This window comes from Plectropomus leopardus, chromosome 15 (assembly GCF_008729295.1).
Source record: "Plectropomus leopardus isolate mb chromosome 15, YSFRI_Pleo_2.0, whole genome shotgun sequence".
Lineage (NCBI taxonomy): Eukaryota > Metazoa > Chordata > Actinopteri > Perciformes > Serranidae > Plectropomus > Plectropomus leopardus.
The window spans coordinates 16728330-16745140 of NC_056477.1; the positions used below are offsets into that span (position 1 = coordinate 16728330).

At 38.5% G+C, this 16811-nt stretch overlaps 3 protein-coding genes and 1 long non-coding RNA gene across 4 annotated transcripts in view; 2 read left to right on the plus strand and 2 right to left on the minus strand.

The window, feature by feature from the left end:
• tmem72 (transmembrane protein 72) lies at positions 1-7122 on the plus strand. Its single transcript, XM_042502187.1, has 5 exons — positions 1-76; positions 3738-3804; positions 4656-4727; positions 5720-5859; positions 6566-7122. The coding sequence occupies exons 1-5, from the start codon at positions 1-3 to the stop codon at positions 6997-6999; spliced, it is 789 nt and encodes a 262-aa protein (XP_042358121.1). The 3' UTR covers positions 7000-7122.
• LOC121954591 lies at positions 6700-10930 on the minus strand. The gene is made up of 2 exons (XR_006106578.1): positions 10736-10930; positions 6700-6844 (listed from the first exon to the last, which is right to left on the minus strand). It is a non-coding gene; the product is annotated as an uncharacterized LOC121954591 (long non-coding RNA).
• rassf4a (Ras association domain family member 4a) overlaps positions 9843-16811 on the plus strand; it is a 24928-nt gene continuing 17959 nt past the window's right edge. Inside the window, exon 1 of the mRNA XM_042502186.1 lies at positions 9843-9922. The gene's annotated coding sequence lies outside the window, so the exon portion shown is untranslated. The remainder of the gene's footprint in view (positions 9923-16811) is intronic.
• Positions 15284-16811, minus strand: part of LOC121954589 (C-X-C motif chemokine 10-like) — a 2142-nt gene continuing 614 nt past the window's right edge. Inside the window, exon 4 of the mRNA XM_042502188.1 lies at positions 15284-15886. Coding sequence (XP_042358122.1) covers positions 15733-15886 — 154 coding nt within the window. The 3' untranslated portion in view covers positions 15284-15732. The remainder of the gene's footprint in view (positions 15887-16811) is intronic.

Genomic DNA, 16811 nt, shown 5'->3' on the forward strand with positions numbered 1-16811 from the left:
ATGGGGAATTCAGCTAGTGTTTGGTGGATTGTAGTGGAGCTTGCCTGCAGGATCCTTGGTGTTTCCACAGCAACAGGTAAGATATGTATTAAAAACAAACAGAAATCTATAACAAGATTAAAATCAGACTCTTGTGTATTACTTATTGTTTCCGTCTGGGCATAGTTTTGTTCTTTGCATACACTAACAGATGCTCAACAGATTCCAGGTCCTCTCACTGATTTCTGTAGTTGTGCTGTTATAAAATTTAAAATAAAAAAAAAAATAGAAAATAAGTACAAAAAGTTATAGTGTGCATCCTGTTGTTAAAGCTGATACCTGTCTGAACTGAAAATATTAATCTAGATTTTTTAAAGGGACAGTTCACCCCAAAATCAAAAACAGATATTTTTCATCTTACCTGTAGTGCTATTTATCAATCTAGTTTTAAGTTGTTGAGTGTTGGAGATGTCGTCCATCGAGATGACTGCCTTCTCTCGAATATAATGGAACTAGATGGTACTTGGCATGTGGTGCTCAAAGCGCCAAAAACAATACATTTGAAAAACTCAACATCAATGTCTCTTTCCAGAAATCAGGACCTGGTTGCTCAAGATAATCCACAGACCATGTTGTGAGCAGTTTCATGTAGAAAATATTTTCTTTCTACGGAACTACACACACCAACCATATCATAGCAAAGAAGGAGGTGTGCATATACTCATGGACGAGAAACTCGTGCTCACAATGTGAGATGTAATCATCAATGGTGTCCTTCCCTGCTGAGACATAGATGTATAAAGAGAACTGGATAGAACGTTAGAGGCAGGGCCCCATTCAGTTCCATTGAAAGTGTCTCAGTGGTGCATGAAAATGAAAAAAAAGGACTTCCCCGGTGTACAATTACCAAGATCTTCCACATCATTTGGCCCATAGAGCAAGTGCACTCAAGACTTTACTAGCCAAGTTGGCTACTTCCGGTTTAGCCCTCTGCTAACTTGAATGGGGATAAATGATCTTCTAGACTTTAAAAATGTTATCAGACCAAATGGATCAAATCATGAAAGTGAATCCTCTATGGGAAGCATCTATTTGGGACCAATGGCATCCTGTGACAGAGTTGTAATTGCACCATTTGGCCTCTGTCAAATTGGCTTCAAAGTCCGGTTCACCTCCTGGGGGTCCAGGCTGAGCTGCAACATTAGCTAGCTCAGTGGTGCTAGGTGAGCTAGCAGTAGGCTAGATGCACGCTTCCGTCTGCACGATGATGGTTAGTAGGTATAGGTCAATAGAAAAAAAAATAGCTCCTACATGAAACTGAGTGCCATCTAGTTCCATTATCTTGGAGAGAAGTCAGACATCTCTACAGACAATATCTCTAGCACACAGAAACTTATACCAGTACTATCTAGACTGATAAAATAGCACTCAGCTACAGGTAAGAGGAATAATATATATTTTTGATTTGGGGTGAGATGACATAAACCCAGATTGTTGGAAGGTTAGATGGGGATGTTGGCCAACTGTACTCTTGGCTGCAAAGGACACCACACCATGTCATTGATGATAAATGGAGCACATAAAGATGTACTTGATCATACATAACCTTGCTATTATGGCCCCTCCTCAGTTGTCTTTGGGCACACTGCAGGGACAGATTGCATGCAGCTCTCTTAGCCCACATTAAATCATCACGGGGGAAATAGCTCTCTGGTTGCTGCCTCCATCAAAAAAATATGGGACCCCCTCCACTTAAATTCAAACAGCTGCAGACACTGAGCATTTACTAAGAGACATGTGCCTCAAATCATACCAAAACCAAGTCTCTGTATTCAGCTGGGTTACAGGGCTTATATGATCACAAGCTGTTATATATTCACACCTACAAGCACTTTCTATGTTTTATCTCTATGTGTGTATGTATGTTTATGATGTCTACATGTGCCTCCATCCCTTTTGCTGTGTGTTCACATGACTACATGTCTGTGCCTGCTTGTCTGCCTCCTTGTGTGTTCTGTAGACAGACATACATGCCGGGAGCACATACATGTTAATATCCAGCCGGTCTATATGCAGCGTTAATTCCTCTCACACTCTATAAACTACCAGAAACTATTTATCCACATTCCCCTGATTTCCCTCTGGTGCAGATTCTATCTCTGGTAAGCCAGCGAAATTGTTTCCATGTGTTTAGTGGCGATCACCACTTAACCATACTTACCTCTTTTATACCTCCCAGGGAAAAGATTAATTAGCAAAACAGGCCTTTCTTTATATTTTTTTAGACTTTGTTGTCATCTAATTTTATATCATTCCACGTGTTCAAATGTGTTGTGGTGTTTGGGAATCTACAATTGTTTCTTGTTGAGAGTTAAATTAGAGGACTGATACCCCTCTTATAACTGTCTGTTAATTAGAGCCAGCAGCTTTTTAGCTTTCAATACAGACTGGAAATAGAGGAGAACAGTTTGCCCCAGTCTGTTCAAAAGTACATCTAAAGTTTACTAACATATGCTGGTTGTCTGGCAACCTCAAGCTGGAAAGAAATACTCCGGTATATAATCTCATAAAACCACAATATGTTATTGACAAGATAAGACGAGATATAACGTGTGAATTCGTGATCTTGAGAGGTGCTGATAGGCGGATTTTGTAACCTTTGGACAGAGCCAGGCAAGCTGTTTCTACCTGTTCCCAGTCTTTGTGCTAAGCTAAGGTAAGCTTGCTGGTTGCAGGTGGCAGCTACATATGTATCTTACAAACATTAAAATAGTAACCTTCTCATCTAACTCTTAGGAAGATTGCATTCAGAGTAAGCGTATTTCCCTAAGTTCAAACTATTCCTTTAAAATATTATGAAGCCGGTGGTAGCAGAAGTATAAATTTATCAAATGAAATCCCTTTACTGATCTGTTAAGGAGAATTTCTGAAGTCTAAGGTTAAGGACAACAGCAGAGAAGATTCAGCATTCTGCTTTAGTTGATCTTACAGACAAAGAGGAATGATTCAACAACTTTCAAGTGCAGCCCAGGATCTGGTTTTACAAAAAGTTGGTGCTTTCATTAACACAGAATAAATGTAGATGAGGAATAGAAGAATTACTATTCCTTTAAGCTATTATTCATAAGGAAGGGCTATCAGCATACCATGTTGAGAATCTGTTGATGACCTTTTTTAAATGTCATGATTCTCAGGCAGTGGTTCTGTGATGTATTAAGTACCCACTCATAAAACTACCTGCTGGCAGTGATACGGTAATTACAAGCATGAGCAAGTGATTATCAACATTTTGTTACCATGGCGGAAACAATTACAACAATTACCAATTTAAGTGTTCTTTAAATATCTTTATATAACATACAGTATATATCATCAGTTCAATAGTACCCCCTGTGTTATAAACCATGAGTTCAGGTTGGATCACTTCAGGGTAACATAAATGCTGAAGGACAAGGAGAAAAAGGTTTTCAGTCAGCACAAGTACCTCAAACATCACTGCTGTGAGAAGACAGGGATGATTATCTTGAAAACAATATGGCAGACACATTTTAAAAATGCAAAAGAACATTAGAAGCAGCACAGCACAAATAATGACAGTTACATTTAATCACCCAAGGTAAAGTAAAACCGGTTGACCCTCCACTCTGCAGCGCTGCCTTCTTTTGAAGAAAATCACGAACTAAGTCTGACATCTGGTGGACAAAATGGGCTCAATGGTAACTCTCAGAATAAAAATGAACTTCCTGTCTCTTTTTCAGTGCTGTGTGCTGTGGGAGTGGAGACCCTGCAACAGGGAGAATTCAACAGCCTTGGCATCTACCTGGTGTAAGTGCTTAGGGTTTGTAATCCACCTCATAATATACGTCATGAATTTAAACCTACCAAAGCACTTCTGACTCTGGCCTACCTGAGACTAAACTGTTACAAAAACTGAGTTATAAATACACGGCCTGGATTTTAATATGGCAAAGAATGTGTGGCTTGATGGCTCTTAACAATTACAATACTGTGCCCGCCTTCATAATTAATCAGATACACACACTTGCAAGGCGATGCTGGGAAGGAGTCAGAGGGATGAAGCGAGGTACAGAGGGCAGAAAGGAGAGTACTGCTTCAATGCAACTTCGAATTATCTCTGTGGCTCACAGCCAAACTCCCACATAGCTGCAGGACAACATCTCCTTGAGGAAACCAGAAATGAACCAGAAATGCATGACTGTTTATTCCTTTAGTACACACACGCAGATAAATGCTGCACTCATGCGCACGCTGCACGCACGCACGCACGCACGCACGCACGCACGCACACACACACACACACACACACAGAAACACACAACTCAGCAATAACTCTTTAGAGAGAGGGCAGCGTACAGAGATGGTTGGTCTGGAGACATTTTTCTGGTTCACTGGATTAAAGGGTTATCAGACAATAAAACAGAAAATAGAGACGGACCATATACAGTAATCTAACAAGAAACAGTAACAAGAAAAAAACTTAGAGATGCCAAGTCCCAAGCATCAATTTAGAAAATGTGATCTTCTTCCACAGCCTGAGATAAAATACACAAAGGCTGACATATTTAGATCAAGTTTACATACTTTGGAAACTGTTTACTGATTTCATCCCTGAGAGTGTATCAGTTTCATCAGGCTTTAAACATTTCTCTCCTCAGAGTGTCATCTGTTGGCATCATGATATTTGAGCTGGCCTATTTCCTGGACACGCTTCTGTTCATGTGTCTGCCGTGAGTAACTCTGCTGTAACATTCATATTTTTCATGGACACTTTGGCATGAATACAAAGAAGGAAAACACATCCAGAAAAAAATCTATGAGCTGGTTTAACCAACTACGAACAGTGCAAAGCAGGTCAAAAAACCTAAATCTGAATATGAATTCTCAATTTTATCAGTCCGTCACTAAAGCTGCATTTCGTATTGCATACTAAAAATCAAAAAACTTTTCGTGTGTAATGCAGCTGGCCTTACAAAGTCTGTACTGTTGCATGCAGTATGCACAGACTTGACATACTACTTCAACATATAATTATATCCCAAGCTTTGGCCCTCTCATATTCATTACCTTAGTGAAAAAAACAAAAAACAAAACATTAAGATGGAGGTCAGCCCGTGAAGCTTTGCTGCTGTCACTCTGCAGTGTATATAGTCGAAACTTTAAAGTACAAACTGCATACACTGTAGATTTTAACATGCAGCATTATATTCACAACAGTAACATTTCTCTGTTCTTATTTTTCACATTCCTTATTTCTTTGTTATTTTCATAGTTATGTACATTTTAGTTGGTCATCTTTATTATAGTTTTCTTCACTGAAATAACTGATATTCTTATGGTTATTATTATTGTTATATCAGTAACTTGAATGCACTGTTATCCGTTATTCCTGCTTCAGTCAGCTGAGCTGTCATCTGTCTGTGACTCAGCCAATGTGACATATCGCATGCTGTGCAAAGGATGGATTGGAAGGATTTGTGGGTCAAATTAGCCAGAAAAACATGCTGGTTTGCACACTGCAAAATGCAACTGGATGCAGCAGAACATCCTGGTATTTTTGGCACACTGCAGTTGACATGCCATGCATGGGGATATACAATATGTCCCATATCAGCATTCACATATTTAACTATATTTTCCATTAAAAGAATCTAACATTGTAAGAACATGACTTTTCAGTCCCTGTTGCTGCCTCAGTCCCTCTCTTCGTCTTCCTGTGTAGTTGTCCTCCAGACTGGCAGCTGTTTGTGTTGTGGGGGAAGATGGCTCGCATTGGAGGTTTCCATAAGTTCCTCTATTACTCCATCATGTCAGTGGTCTGCTTCTTGCACCCTGTGTTGGTGTGGCATGCAATTATCCCAGGTAACATAATGCTGGCAGATATTACACTTATACAGATAATAACAGGACAGTTTACTGCACTTTTCAGCAGCAGACACTTTCACACATATGTAGCTGCAACCTCCTATAAATTACATAGAGACAACATTTCTTTTAGGTAACAAAACACTACACTCATTTAGCGCATAGGCTTTGGAAGAAGATGGCTGGGGAGGATGGTGGGCATAAAAAGTGCAGGACCTTGACACCTGAACTTCTGGTTCGTGTCTAGATACCTGTCTTAAAGTGATTCGGAAAAGATTGGAATTTCCGTTAAATCTTAAAAAAAACAAGCTGAAATACATTGTCAGTGAACATTTAATAAACTAATTTGTTTAGTATCAATATTTTTGTGACTTGTTACGTTATAGCAACATTTCCTCATTATGTTCTCAGTGTTACATTTCCTTCAAAATGTGTTTTATGTTTCAAATTAGTCATATATAAACATAATTTCTAGGAGACAGGGCTGTGCAGCTAATAACATTAATGATGGCTGCATTCTATGTATGTGTCCCAGTAAACCATGACAGAGTGAGCCAGCAATTACAATGTGAGGACCCTGAAACCGAAGCAGCTAAATGGAATTCAGCCATTATTCAATTTTATTATTTCTAGCTGTGTGTATTCTTCTGTGACATCGTAAAGTGCCCTCTGAGAAAAATTAGAACATATTTTCTGCTTTCAGGCACCATGCTTCTGGTGACAGCCTTTTTCAACTTCATACTAAGCAAGAAAACAAAGATCATATCTCCTAAAAGTCCACAGGAGAGCCATAGTGATCAAGGTCCAACCACTGTCTGTGTGACAGAAGGGACAGCCTCAAACAGCACCGCTTCATTCTTCCACCTGGCGACCGGAAGGAGAGGTGGGGGACTGGCTCTCTCAACCAGAGGCCGTTGCCTTGGTGCGGGAGAGAGAGGAGAGAGCGTCCAGGCCATGCTGGAGCTGGAGCAGACAGCAGCACCTAAAGGCACAGACAGGGAGAGGAGGAGGTGGAAAGAGAGGATATGCTTAAGAAATAGGGAGGAGCCTGTGGAGAGAGAGATGGAGGAGATGGATGTCTACAGTGAGCCGGAGCCAGACACCACCTCAGACACTGCGCCTATGATTACTGACTGAACGTCTGTCTGCGCTCAGACTGAGCTCCTCACTGATATCACACAAAGGAAAGCATGTGTGCTCATACTGACTGAGTGCAACTAGCTGGTGTTACACTGGAATGGACTTTCAGCTGAAAAAAACATTATAAACAGCCTGACACCAGCTAAAAGAAAAGACTTTTGAGCATATTTGTGTGTTTATTGTATATTTTATGCAATTAAACAACTAAAATATGAAGATTATTAGATTTTTTATTAAATGTTCTGCTGATTTGTATTTTTTTAATTGAACTTTTGCACAAAATGAAGAATTTTTAACACTTTCATCTTCAGATGTACAAATCCAAAGAAATTAAACCATTTGCACCTACATGAACACGTGGCTTTTAGTCTGATTTTTGCAAAGCCAGCACTGATTGAAGGAAAGATGTTGATGCCAATCCAATCCAGTTACTGCAGCATACATTATTCATGAGATAATAAATTAGATCAACTGTTATATTCATTCAGCGTTAGAAAAAATGTGTCTAGCAGGCATTAGAGCTCGTGCAGGTGCGTGTGTTGGTCACATTCAAGTCTCCTCATTGTGTGTTTGTCGTGTGCAAGCGGTGACCATGGAGACGGAGCTCTTGGGAGGAGGGCTCACGTTATTATGGTGATGAGAAAAACATCAGATCACCCACCAGAGTGCTGCCATGGACCTGCGTTTCACCAAAACACATCACTAAACCAAACATAATTATTCATGCATTAACAATATGTCATACACTGTGCATTGATAATATTAACAGGGTGTGTGAATCAGACCCAAGCTCCATAAATCACCTTGAAATTATCATATTTGTGATACAAAAGCAGGAATGAAAAGCCTGTATTTGTTTTTCTTTTGTTTTATCATGCTACAAAGGATACAATTCTCCATACAGACGTTCCTCTTTTGTTCAGGTCATAAATCAATACTGTTTTGCTCTGTCAACACACAAACACACACAGACTCACACACTGTACACACACTGTATTCCACAGTCCTTTGTTCACTGAATTGTAGATATATAACTCAATGTAGCCTTAAGAGGCAATCTCTCTGCAGCATCAAAGCTAAGGGGAGAATCAATAAACGCAGAGAGCCTCATTCATCAGAAAGCACCTCACTGAGAGTGGGGGCCAGACAGCAGGCACCTGAAAACACACTGACGGTTAAACAACTGGGTTATTCTCCATATCTGACACAGATTGCATGCCCTGCAGCTACACAGTGTCATACATTCCTTCAACATTTTAAACATGTTTTTTTTACACAATATATCAAAGCCGTGATATGTGAATCCAGTCAGGAGAGATGAGATGTTCTGGTTTTTGTGGGGAGAACAGGGAGTCTTTGTCTGGAGTTTGCTGAGGCAGATAATCAGGGCTGTATTATCATCCTCACAATGATCTCTAGTCAATTAGGAACTGAGTGACCCAATACTGGAGAGGAAGAGAGCGTCAGTATTTCCAGTCTGCTTCCACCAACTTTGTCACATCCTTCAGAATGAGCTGTTCTCTTCAGAGGAAGTTCAGCTGCTGGAACAACGAGCTTCCTCTGTACATTTTAAATCATAAATCCTATTCAGACAGAGAGAGGGAGACTTCCTACAGTTTGTGTTTCCACCCTACAATAGTTTCCTAGATGGCAGATCCAGGCTCAAAAACAGGATGGGGGAAATAAATCTTTACAGGTCACAGAGACGTCTTCCTTTACTGCTGAGCTGGAAAAAACAGGATAGGTGCTTTAATGATGGCTGGAATTCAATTTTCTTGTCATTGTACTTGTTAAAAGAAAAAAGAATGAGGGGAATTTGTTCATTGTATTGTTGCTTATGTAAAGGCTTTGGTTTTAATCAGTCAAACAGAATACACATTGCACACTTGTACAAATATTAAGATTAAGTTTATTTACATATTATATAAATAGATATAAAAAAAATATAAAAGGGAAATAAAACCGTTTTAATGTGTAGGTGTGGTGGAAATCAAAAATTGGATTTTCTAAATATTTAAAAAAAAAGAAGGGGAAAAAATGTAAAATGATGTAAAAACCACAATTATTTTTTTTTAAAAGCAACATAAATAGGTCATCTTCATAAAATTCAAGCATAATATTGAATGAAAGCACAAAAAACAACTGAAATCAGAACTTACACAAAATAAGATAGGTGGGTCAATCAAATCCTTCACCAGTTTATCCTAAAGGCTGCAGCCAACAGTTATTTTGATTATTAATCTGCTGATTACTTTCACAATTAGTCGATAAATCCTCTAGTCTATAGGAAGAAAAAAATTGCCCAAAGTAGTGTCTTCGGGTTGCTTCTTTTGTTCCAACCAACAGCCCAACACCTAAAGATTAAATTTACAATCATAAATGACAAATATTGGAAAAAACTATCCTATGACTATAATTAGGTTGCAAAACACAAGACGTGTGTTTTTCATTCATGATATTTTTTGTAGCCAACTCACAGTTGTCTGCTGTGCACAGTAAGAAAAATGCATTTCCATTAATCGATTATAGCTATCAAATGAACATATTTGTAGTGATTTTTAAATAAAACACACAAATGTAATGTAACCTCCAACCTTTTCCCAAGTTTACAACTCCTATATAGGTCAAACTTAAGAAAAAAATGGGGGAAAAAAGTTGAAACTGATGTCTGAGACTGATGAGGCAGAGAGAAGCACCTTCATCAGGAGGAGAGAGAGGTGTGCAACCTCGACTCTTCTCACCCCGCCCACGCTCAACGCTGATTGGCTTAGTCGGATGAGTGTGGCCTTCTATTGGGCATCCTGTTGTCAGTTTTATCTTCCAGCTCTGAATACCGCACAGCCGGCGAGGCATGAACACGATAAGCGTGATACATCGCTGGTGGATATACGGAAGAGGACAGAGGACGCAGTCTGCTATGGTGAGAAACTGATCAAATTTACTGCAGGAAATTTAAATACATCACGAGGGGGGAAACTTTACCGATGTGCTCTTGCGGTTTAACCCTGAAAAAACATAATACCCCGGTGGCAAGAGACATGCTGAAGTTAGTTGCAGGTTTCTAACGATTTAAATTGTTTTCTTTTCCTTTTAATGATGTTAATTCATTGGAAACTAGCGTGATAAACTTTAATTTTCGTCATTTTTAATCTGTACTACGCTACACAAAATTGCACGCTCTTCATAGTACGAGCTGCAATGGAAATAGGTCCACCTTAAGAAAGTGATTTGTTGATATACTGTTTGTCTCCTTACAGTTATTGTGTTTGGCTTTAAATGCAGGCATTTGTGGAAAGGTTTTTTTTTTTAATGTGCGTACTTGGAGCTGTCTTGGACATTTTACGCATGGGAATGGGATTGTCTCCGGGCGCAGCTGCCAGACAAGGTGCGATAATTGGATACGAATCTCGCGATGATCAAACCAATTAGCAGACCTGCAATGAAGGTTCTTTGTCCACCGAAGGAGGTTTCACACACGATTTAGTCACAAAAGAAATAGAAGCTTGGAGAGAGATCATGTAAATTCACCGAAATGTGAGGATCAGAATGACCTCTATTTTCTTTGCACAGCTCTAAGCTTTTGGTCCATTTCCTGTACAGCCATGTGCAGTGGATGAATAATTCATAATAATAGTGACAGACTGGAATCCTTTAAGTAATAGAATATTTATACATCCATTATTCTGTATAAATATGCATAAGAGATAGACTGACCATCCCATTATGCACTTACTTTGTCAGCAGGTTCCTAGGATGAAAGTGGAGGTGGGCATAGGTCATTAGATGGAGAATGGAGAGCTGATAGGTGCTGCTATTGCCTCAGTCATTAACATTTTCTTCAGATGATGAAGAAGTCCATTAGAGGAGGTGCAGTGAGACATAAATCTCTTTCAGTGTTCATTGTTTAGCTGAATCTGCACCTCTCCTGCAAGAGATCACTTCCCAATCAGACTGTGTTGTGGTCACTGCTGACCAGTCTCTGTTTCCTGGTTTTTGTGGTGACTGTCACTGCTCATGCAAGCATTTTTTTCTTCTTCTATTTTGTCCCTAAGAAACTTCTGTTTCAGCTGCAGGAAATGCAAAAGAATCACTTCCTGTGTACCAGAGGCTATTCTTGTATGGGAAATATCTACCCATAATTTGCTTTTTAGAATAACATCTATGAACAGCTTGAACAAGGTTAAAGTTGCGTGAATGGTTCAGTATAAAATCATTTAATGTATCAAAAGTGGACCAGAATTTGCATTGAATAATTGTTTATCATATGACTAAACAATGTGCTACAATAAATTGATCATCTCAGGAAATCCCTGCCAACAACTCCATAAAGCTTTGGAGTAAATACTACACTTCAGATTCAGAAAACTTAATTGATTGTTATGACAATCGGTGTGGCTCAACATATAGTGCAAAACAAACTCAGACAATAAACATATAGCAGGTGTTAATATAACCCCCCAGTATAAATACCTAGTACAACAATTTAGACTGAATAAAAATTGTATTGTAGTACTGGTGAAGTTCAGTGTACCAAATTCTTTAGACCAAAGTTTGGCCTGAAGCCCAGTCATGGCCCTCAGACGGATTTTAAATTGTCCTTGGCTAATCTTTCAAAATATACAAAATGTTAATATTGGTTAATCAAGCAAGATCTTTTTGCATTCTTTCCATTTTTTTAGGCTCATGGCAGGACTATCATACAATTGTAGCCATAACTGTGTAGCATCAAGTAGGAGCTAAACCAGCAGAACTAATGTGTTTTTATGAAAAAAGAAAAAAAAGATAAAGCAAACAAATGAAGAAAGAAGTATAACAGCATCGACAGCGAGGGCCACTGTTTCAGGGGTAATGGTGAGTTGAATACTTTTTCAATGGAAGAGGTGTTTTTGTTTAATCTGTATGTGCTATTTTTCATATATAACGATATAATAACTATATAATGTGAGAAGCAACTGGCCCCCACGTCTTTTCATATCATCTAAACTGGGCCCCATTCAAAAAAGCTTGGACGCCCCTGCTTTAGACACAGATGGCAGCACCATAGCACATCATGATTGTAGAAACTTAGACTTAGACTTAGACGACTTTATTGATCCCCGGAGGGAAATTTAATTGTCACAGCAGCTTGGCACGTAAGACATACAGAGACATACACAGAAAAATAAGAAGAATAATAGAAGATAGAAATAAACATAAATATATAAAAATAGAATAAATAGAATGCTGAGGTAGTGCAAAAGAGTACTGAGGTAGTGCAAATGCAGTGGTAAGGTGCAATCTGATGATGGTAAGGATACACATGAGCATGGTAATGATGACAGCAGAATAAGGGGAATATGTAGAGGTGTACATATAATACTAATAATGGTTATAACATCAGTTTGAAGACATCGCACACATAATAGTAGTGATAGTATTAATAATAGTAGTAATAATATCCATAATATTAATATTAATAATAGTATCAGCATCATGACATTAGCGCTTGACATTTTATGTCTGATGACCAATGTTATGTATAATATAATATAATAATAATGATAGAATAATAATAATGGTATATATATATATATATATATATATATATATATATATAGTGATGTATAATATAATATTTTATAATACAATACAGGCGACGATCCGATGTTATATATTTGTACATATATATACATGATATGCATACACACACATACTGCAGTCTGCAGTCAGAGATCGGTATTTTAGATACCCTTCATGAGAGTGTTGAACTGTCAGTGTCAGTCCGTAACAAACAGTAGGTAGGGGAGATCTAAGATAAGATGTTCTGGTATTCATAACAAGGCATTTCAGTTCCCTTTCTACTCTTTATAAACTGCTGATTTTTTTTCCTGAAGATTGTTCTTGTGACCTTGGAGGATATGGGAAAGTTGATGAGGATGAGGGGGTCCTCAGGATCAGGGAACTGGAGTGCTGTAAGTCTAGGATTTTAGTTAGGTGAGGTTAGATTTATTTTAGGTCACAATACCATCTTTTCCTTTTTTTTGGTTCTGTTCAAAGTATTAGACCATCATGCAAAAGTTTGTGGGCAAGTATACACGTGTACCTATTTTTTGTATACTTATTTTGTTTATGCTGGTACATATGTTTGTATTTCTCAAAACTACTAAATAAGCAACATAAAAAACAAGTTGGTTTTAATAATTGCCAAATTTACCAAATTCTGTCAACACAAAACCAAAAACCCCCAGTTGTCAGAACAAAGACCAGATGTATATTGCAAACTAAATCATGTTACCTTATAGACATTCAACCTTTCTTCAAATACAACAAAACACAATCTACTACCCCTGATTACAACACCAGTACACAGTAACACAGAAAAAAACTAAACAATAAAAGTATATAAAAAAAAAGGATGGTAATCAATAATTTGCAACTGGAGTTGAATGATTTGCACATTCAGTGGAAGCTATGTGTGGTGTGGTGTGGAAAATGTTAACCAAATCTAAAGTTTGTGTGAAATCGTTAAGTCACATTGGTGCAAAACCTGTGCACAAACCACATAAAATGTCTCTTTTTGTTCAGGCTCAAAAAGTCACTATATCCACTGCAAAATCAGTAATCAGTGGATTTCCCTGTTCTAAAATCTGTATCAGTTTCAAAAATCCCATCCGATCCCGGGTACTAGTATTGAGTTCCTTAAATAAAAGTAGCAATACCACAGTGTAAAAATACTCAAATACAAGTCCTGCATGCCAAATTCTACTTAAGCAAAGATTTATTTTATCAAAATATGCCCAACAAGTAGGCCTATTGATAAGGCAGCAAATAGCATCTCTCTCTGTTTAGTGTATTCTAGTATTTATGTAATTGTTGATGCATTATTATTATTATATATGCATGCAGTGTGTAGGAATTAGGAGCATCTATAGTCGCAGAAACTGCATATAATTAAATGACCTGAAAATAAAAATCGTTGTGTTTTGGCTGACTTTGTTAAGCTGTTTATGTCTACATATGGAGTGGCTCCTCTTCCACGAAGTCAACCATGTTGTTTCTGTAATTGCTCACACAAAGGCTCTGGAAAGGGCCATTCACTTTTTCACGGTTTTCATGCAACCACTGTAGTTCCCCTACACGCTTGGCACATGGGAGAAGTTTGAGTTCTGCAACCTCACTGCTAGATGCCACTATATCCTACACACTGGACCTTTAAGGATACTTTAATATTGTATTTGTTTTAGATAAAGCAAATTTGTAATCACTGATATGCTAGTTTAAGATCAAACTATGCAGCAAATGTAATAAGCTAATGGTCTAGATTTGATGACTAACATCTTAATCTGCAAACTAACAGCTGTCACTTAGGTGTGGATTGGATTTTAAGGAGGCTTCTGATGATCACAAGACAGTAACACTAACAAGACAGTTATCTTGACTGTTAACAGATCCTCTCTGTTGGTGTCCTGTCTGACCTGACTATCACTGTGGAATATTTGACTTCAAAGGAGCAGCTAATTGCATTATAGTCAATAATAGATGAAAAAGTCCCTTAAACTGGCCAAACCTGGGACAAAGTCCACTTTGTTGAGCAGTTTACTTTCACTTTCCATTTTACCACTTTGTGCTGTCGAGCATGAAGTAATAATAGGATCACATATCAGTTTTCCAAGAGCCCATATCGACACCAATAGGTATTTTAGGTGGAAAACAAAACAGGTTAGCACAAGCCTTAGGTATTAACTTTCCATTGCCCAGATTGGTGTCAGTGCATGCCTAAAGTAGGCAAATGCATTATGTGTGAGGATTTGTTTGAGTTCTCTTGTGGATCTAATGGGGTCTGTCCTGTCTCATGATTTACAAGAAATCACGCAGCTGGTGTACAGCATGTTTACTAGTGATCATAAAAAACTCACTCTCACCAGTCTACGCCCTGATCACCTTGATGTCTCAGTTGCGCAACAGAAGTCCATAAAAGTCAATAACCAGTGACAGAGCACCCCCAGAAAATGCTCTTACATCAAGTGGTGACCTCTTTAGATTGACCATGGAAATGGATATTTATGACACAACCCACAGTTAGCTCATGTTCTAGCTTTTAGATGTTTGTGCAGATGTTTTAAGTGAGACATGTTTTCTCTGTGCCTGCTGCTGACTCACATCCTGTAGTTTATTAACTAAAGTCGAGGTGACCTAAGGTGACCTCTCATATCCTGCCAAGGAAGTAATCGTCTTTCCCATCATTCAGCTCTAAAGATAATAGAGTTTTAACAATGAATAGCACACAAGGCCACACTTTTGTTCTTATATATTTATTTACAAAAACAATGCCCAAAAAAATGCTCACGGTCATATGAAAAAATAAATAACCAGCTAAGTCTCTTCAGTTTCCAGCTGCATACACAGAACTACACTTTGACAATATATTGACCATTTAACAGTGTTTAAAAGCAGAAACTGTTAACATTTATGACAAGCCTCCAGGGCTCATATTTCAACATCACACCAGTCATTTGCACAGAATAAGTAAAGCCCCCTGCTGCTTGCCTGCAAAGAGATTTACGCTCAGACAACAAGTTTAGGGACTTGATAACCCGGGAAATGTCTGAGCTGTTTATAGAAAGAGTAGCATAGTAGTAGCGTGTTTTTTTTAACGGCCTCTGGTGGCCTTGAGTCCACAGTGTGGCAAGAATCAGCATGTACAGGCTTCTCTCTGTGCAGTAGCTTTGTATCATCTCTCAGGCTGGTCGACTATTGGGAGTTAGAGGATGAGGTTTTCTTGTTGTGCCCCCGGGTTCTCTGTCGAGAGCGCTGGCGCTGGCGCTGGTGCTGGCGCTGGCGCTGACCCCTCCCCTTCTTCCTCCTCCTCAGGCACAGCTTCACATCACGACCCAACGTTTGAGCTCTAGAAAACACAAAAGTAAAAACTTAAGCCTGGCTGTGAATTGATGTAGTGCGAATCAGAGTCAAGTGGAATACAATTTAATAGATGTTTGTTGTGGCATGAATAGCTTTTATGGAAGAATCCAACCTAATCTTCAGAATAAATTGTGGCATTGCATCTTTTTTTCAAACCACATTGTACATGTCATATGTAGCAGATATGTTGAAACTTTATGTTTCAATGTTATGTTGCAACAATGCTGTGGTTAAAATGTGGTTTGGTTTAAGCATAACCAACACATCGTTAGGGTTAGGAAAACGTTGTTTGTCTTAAAATACCCGGTTTTGTCGCAACAAACAAAGTTGGAAATGTCGTGACTTGTCATAAAAATAATGTGGTTTTGCTGTTTGTGGTCTCAAACACTGGTCTGCTGCTGGCCCTCCTCGGTTGCATGCCATCTGCTATCCCTTCCCCATCCTGATAGAAACTCAGCTCAAATACATGTGATCTGAACTACATCACTTTAGAAATATTAACATTATACGTATGAACTGACAAATGTACAATAATTATGACAATAATGTTTTATTTTGGCGTCTGAGCTGAAGAATAATATGTTAGCATTACATGGTTGGCCTATACACTGAGAAAGGAAAGCATGGGAGCAATTTTGGGTTCCAATTACCACTCTGTTTTCACATGTTGACAAAAGGTGTAAAAACTATTCAAGCAGGTGGTGTGTCACTACAATAACTGGCTTGGCAACAATGAGATACTGTTGGCAGCGATTTACGGGAAATATGAAGACAGGTGGAACTGCTCTATAATGAGTGAACAAGCATTGCTCAAATATTCTGCTACTGTCGTGTTAAAGGAATATTGCATATTGCTGGTGTTGTGTGCAAATTAACCCTAAACTCAGTCAGACTGTGCATGCCTTAAGTGA

Coding starts and splice junctions, on each gene's coding strand:
- tmem72 (XM_042502187.1), top strand. CDS start 1: ATGGGGAATTCAGCTAGTGTTTGGTGGATTGTAGTGGAGCTTGCCTGC. Junction 4,728..5,719: donor CTTCTGTTCATGTGTCTGCC/GTGAGTAACTCT, acceptor CTTCCTGTGTAG/TTGTCCTCCAGACTGGCAGC. Junction 5,860..6,565: donor GTGGCATGCAATTATCCCAG/GTAACATAATGC, acceptor TTCTGCTTTCAG/GCACCATGCTTCTGGTGACA.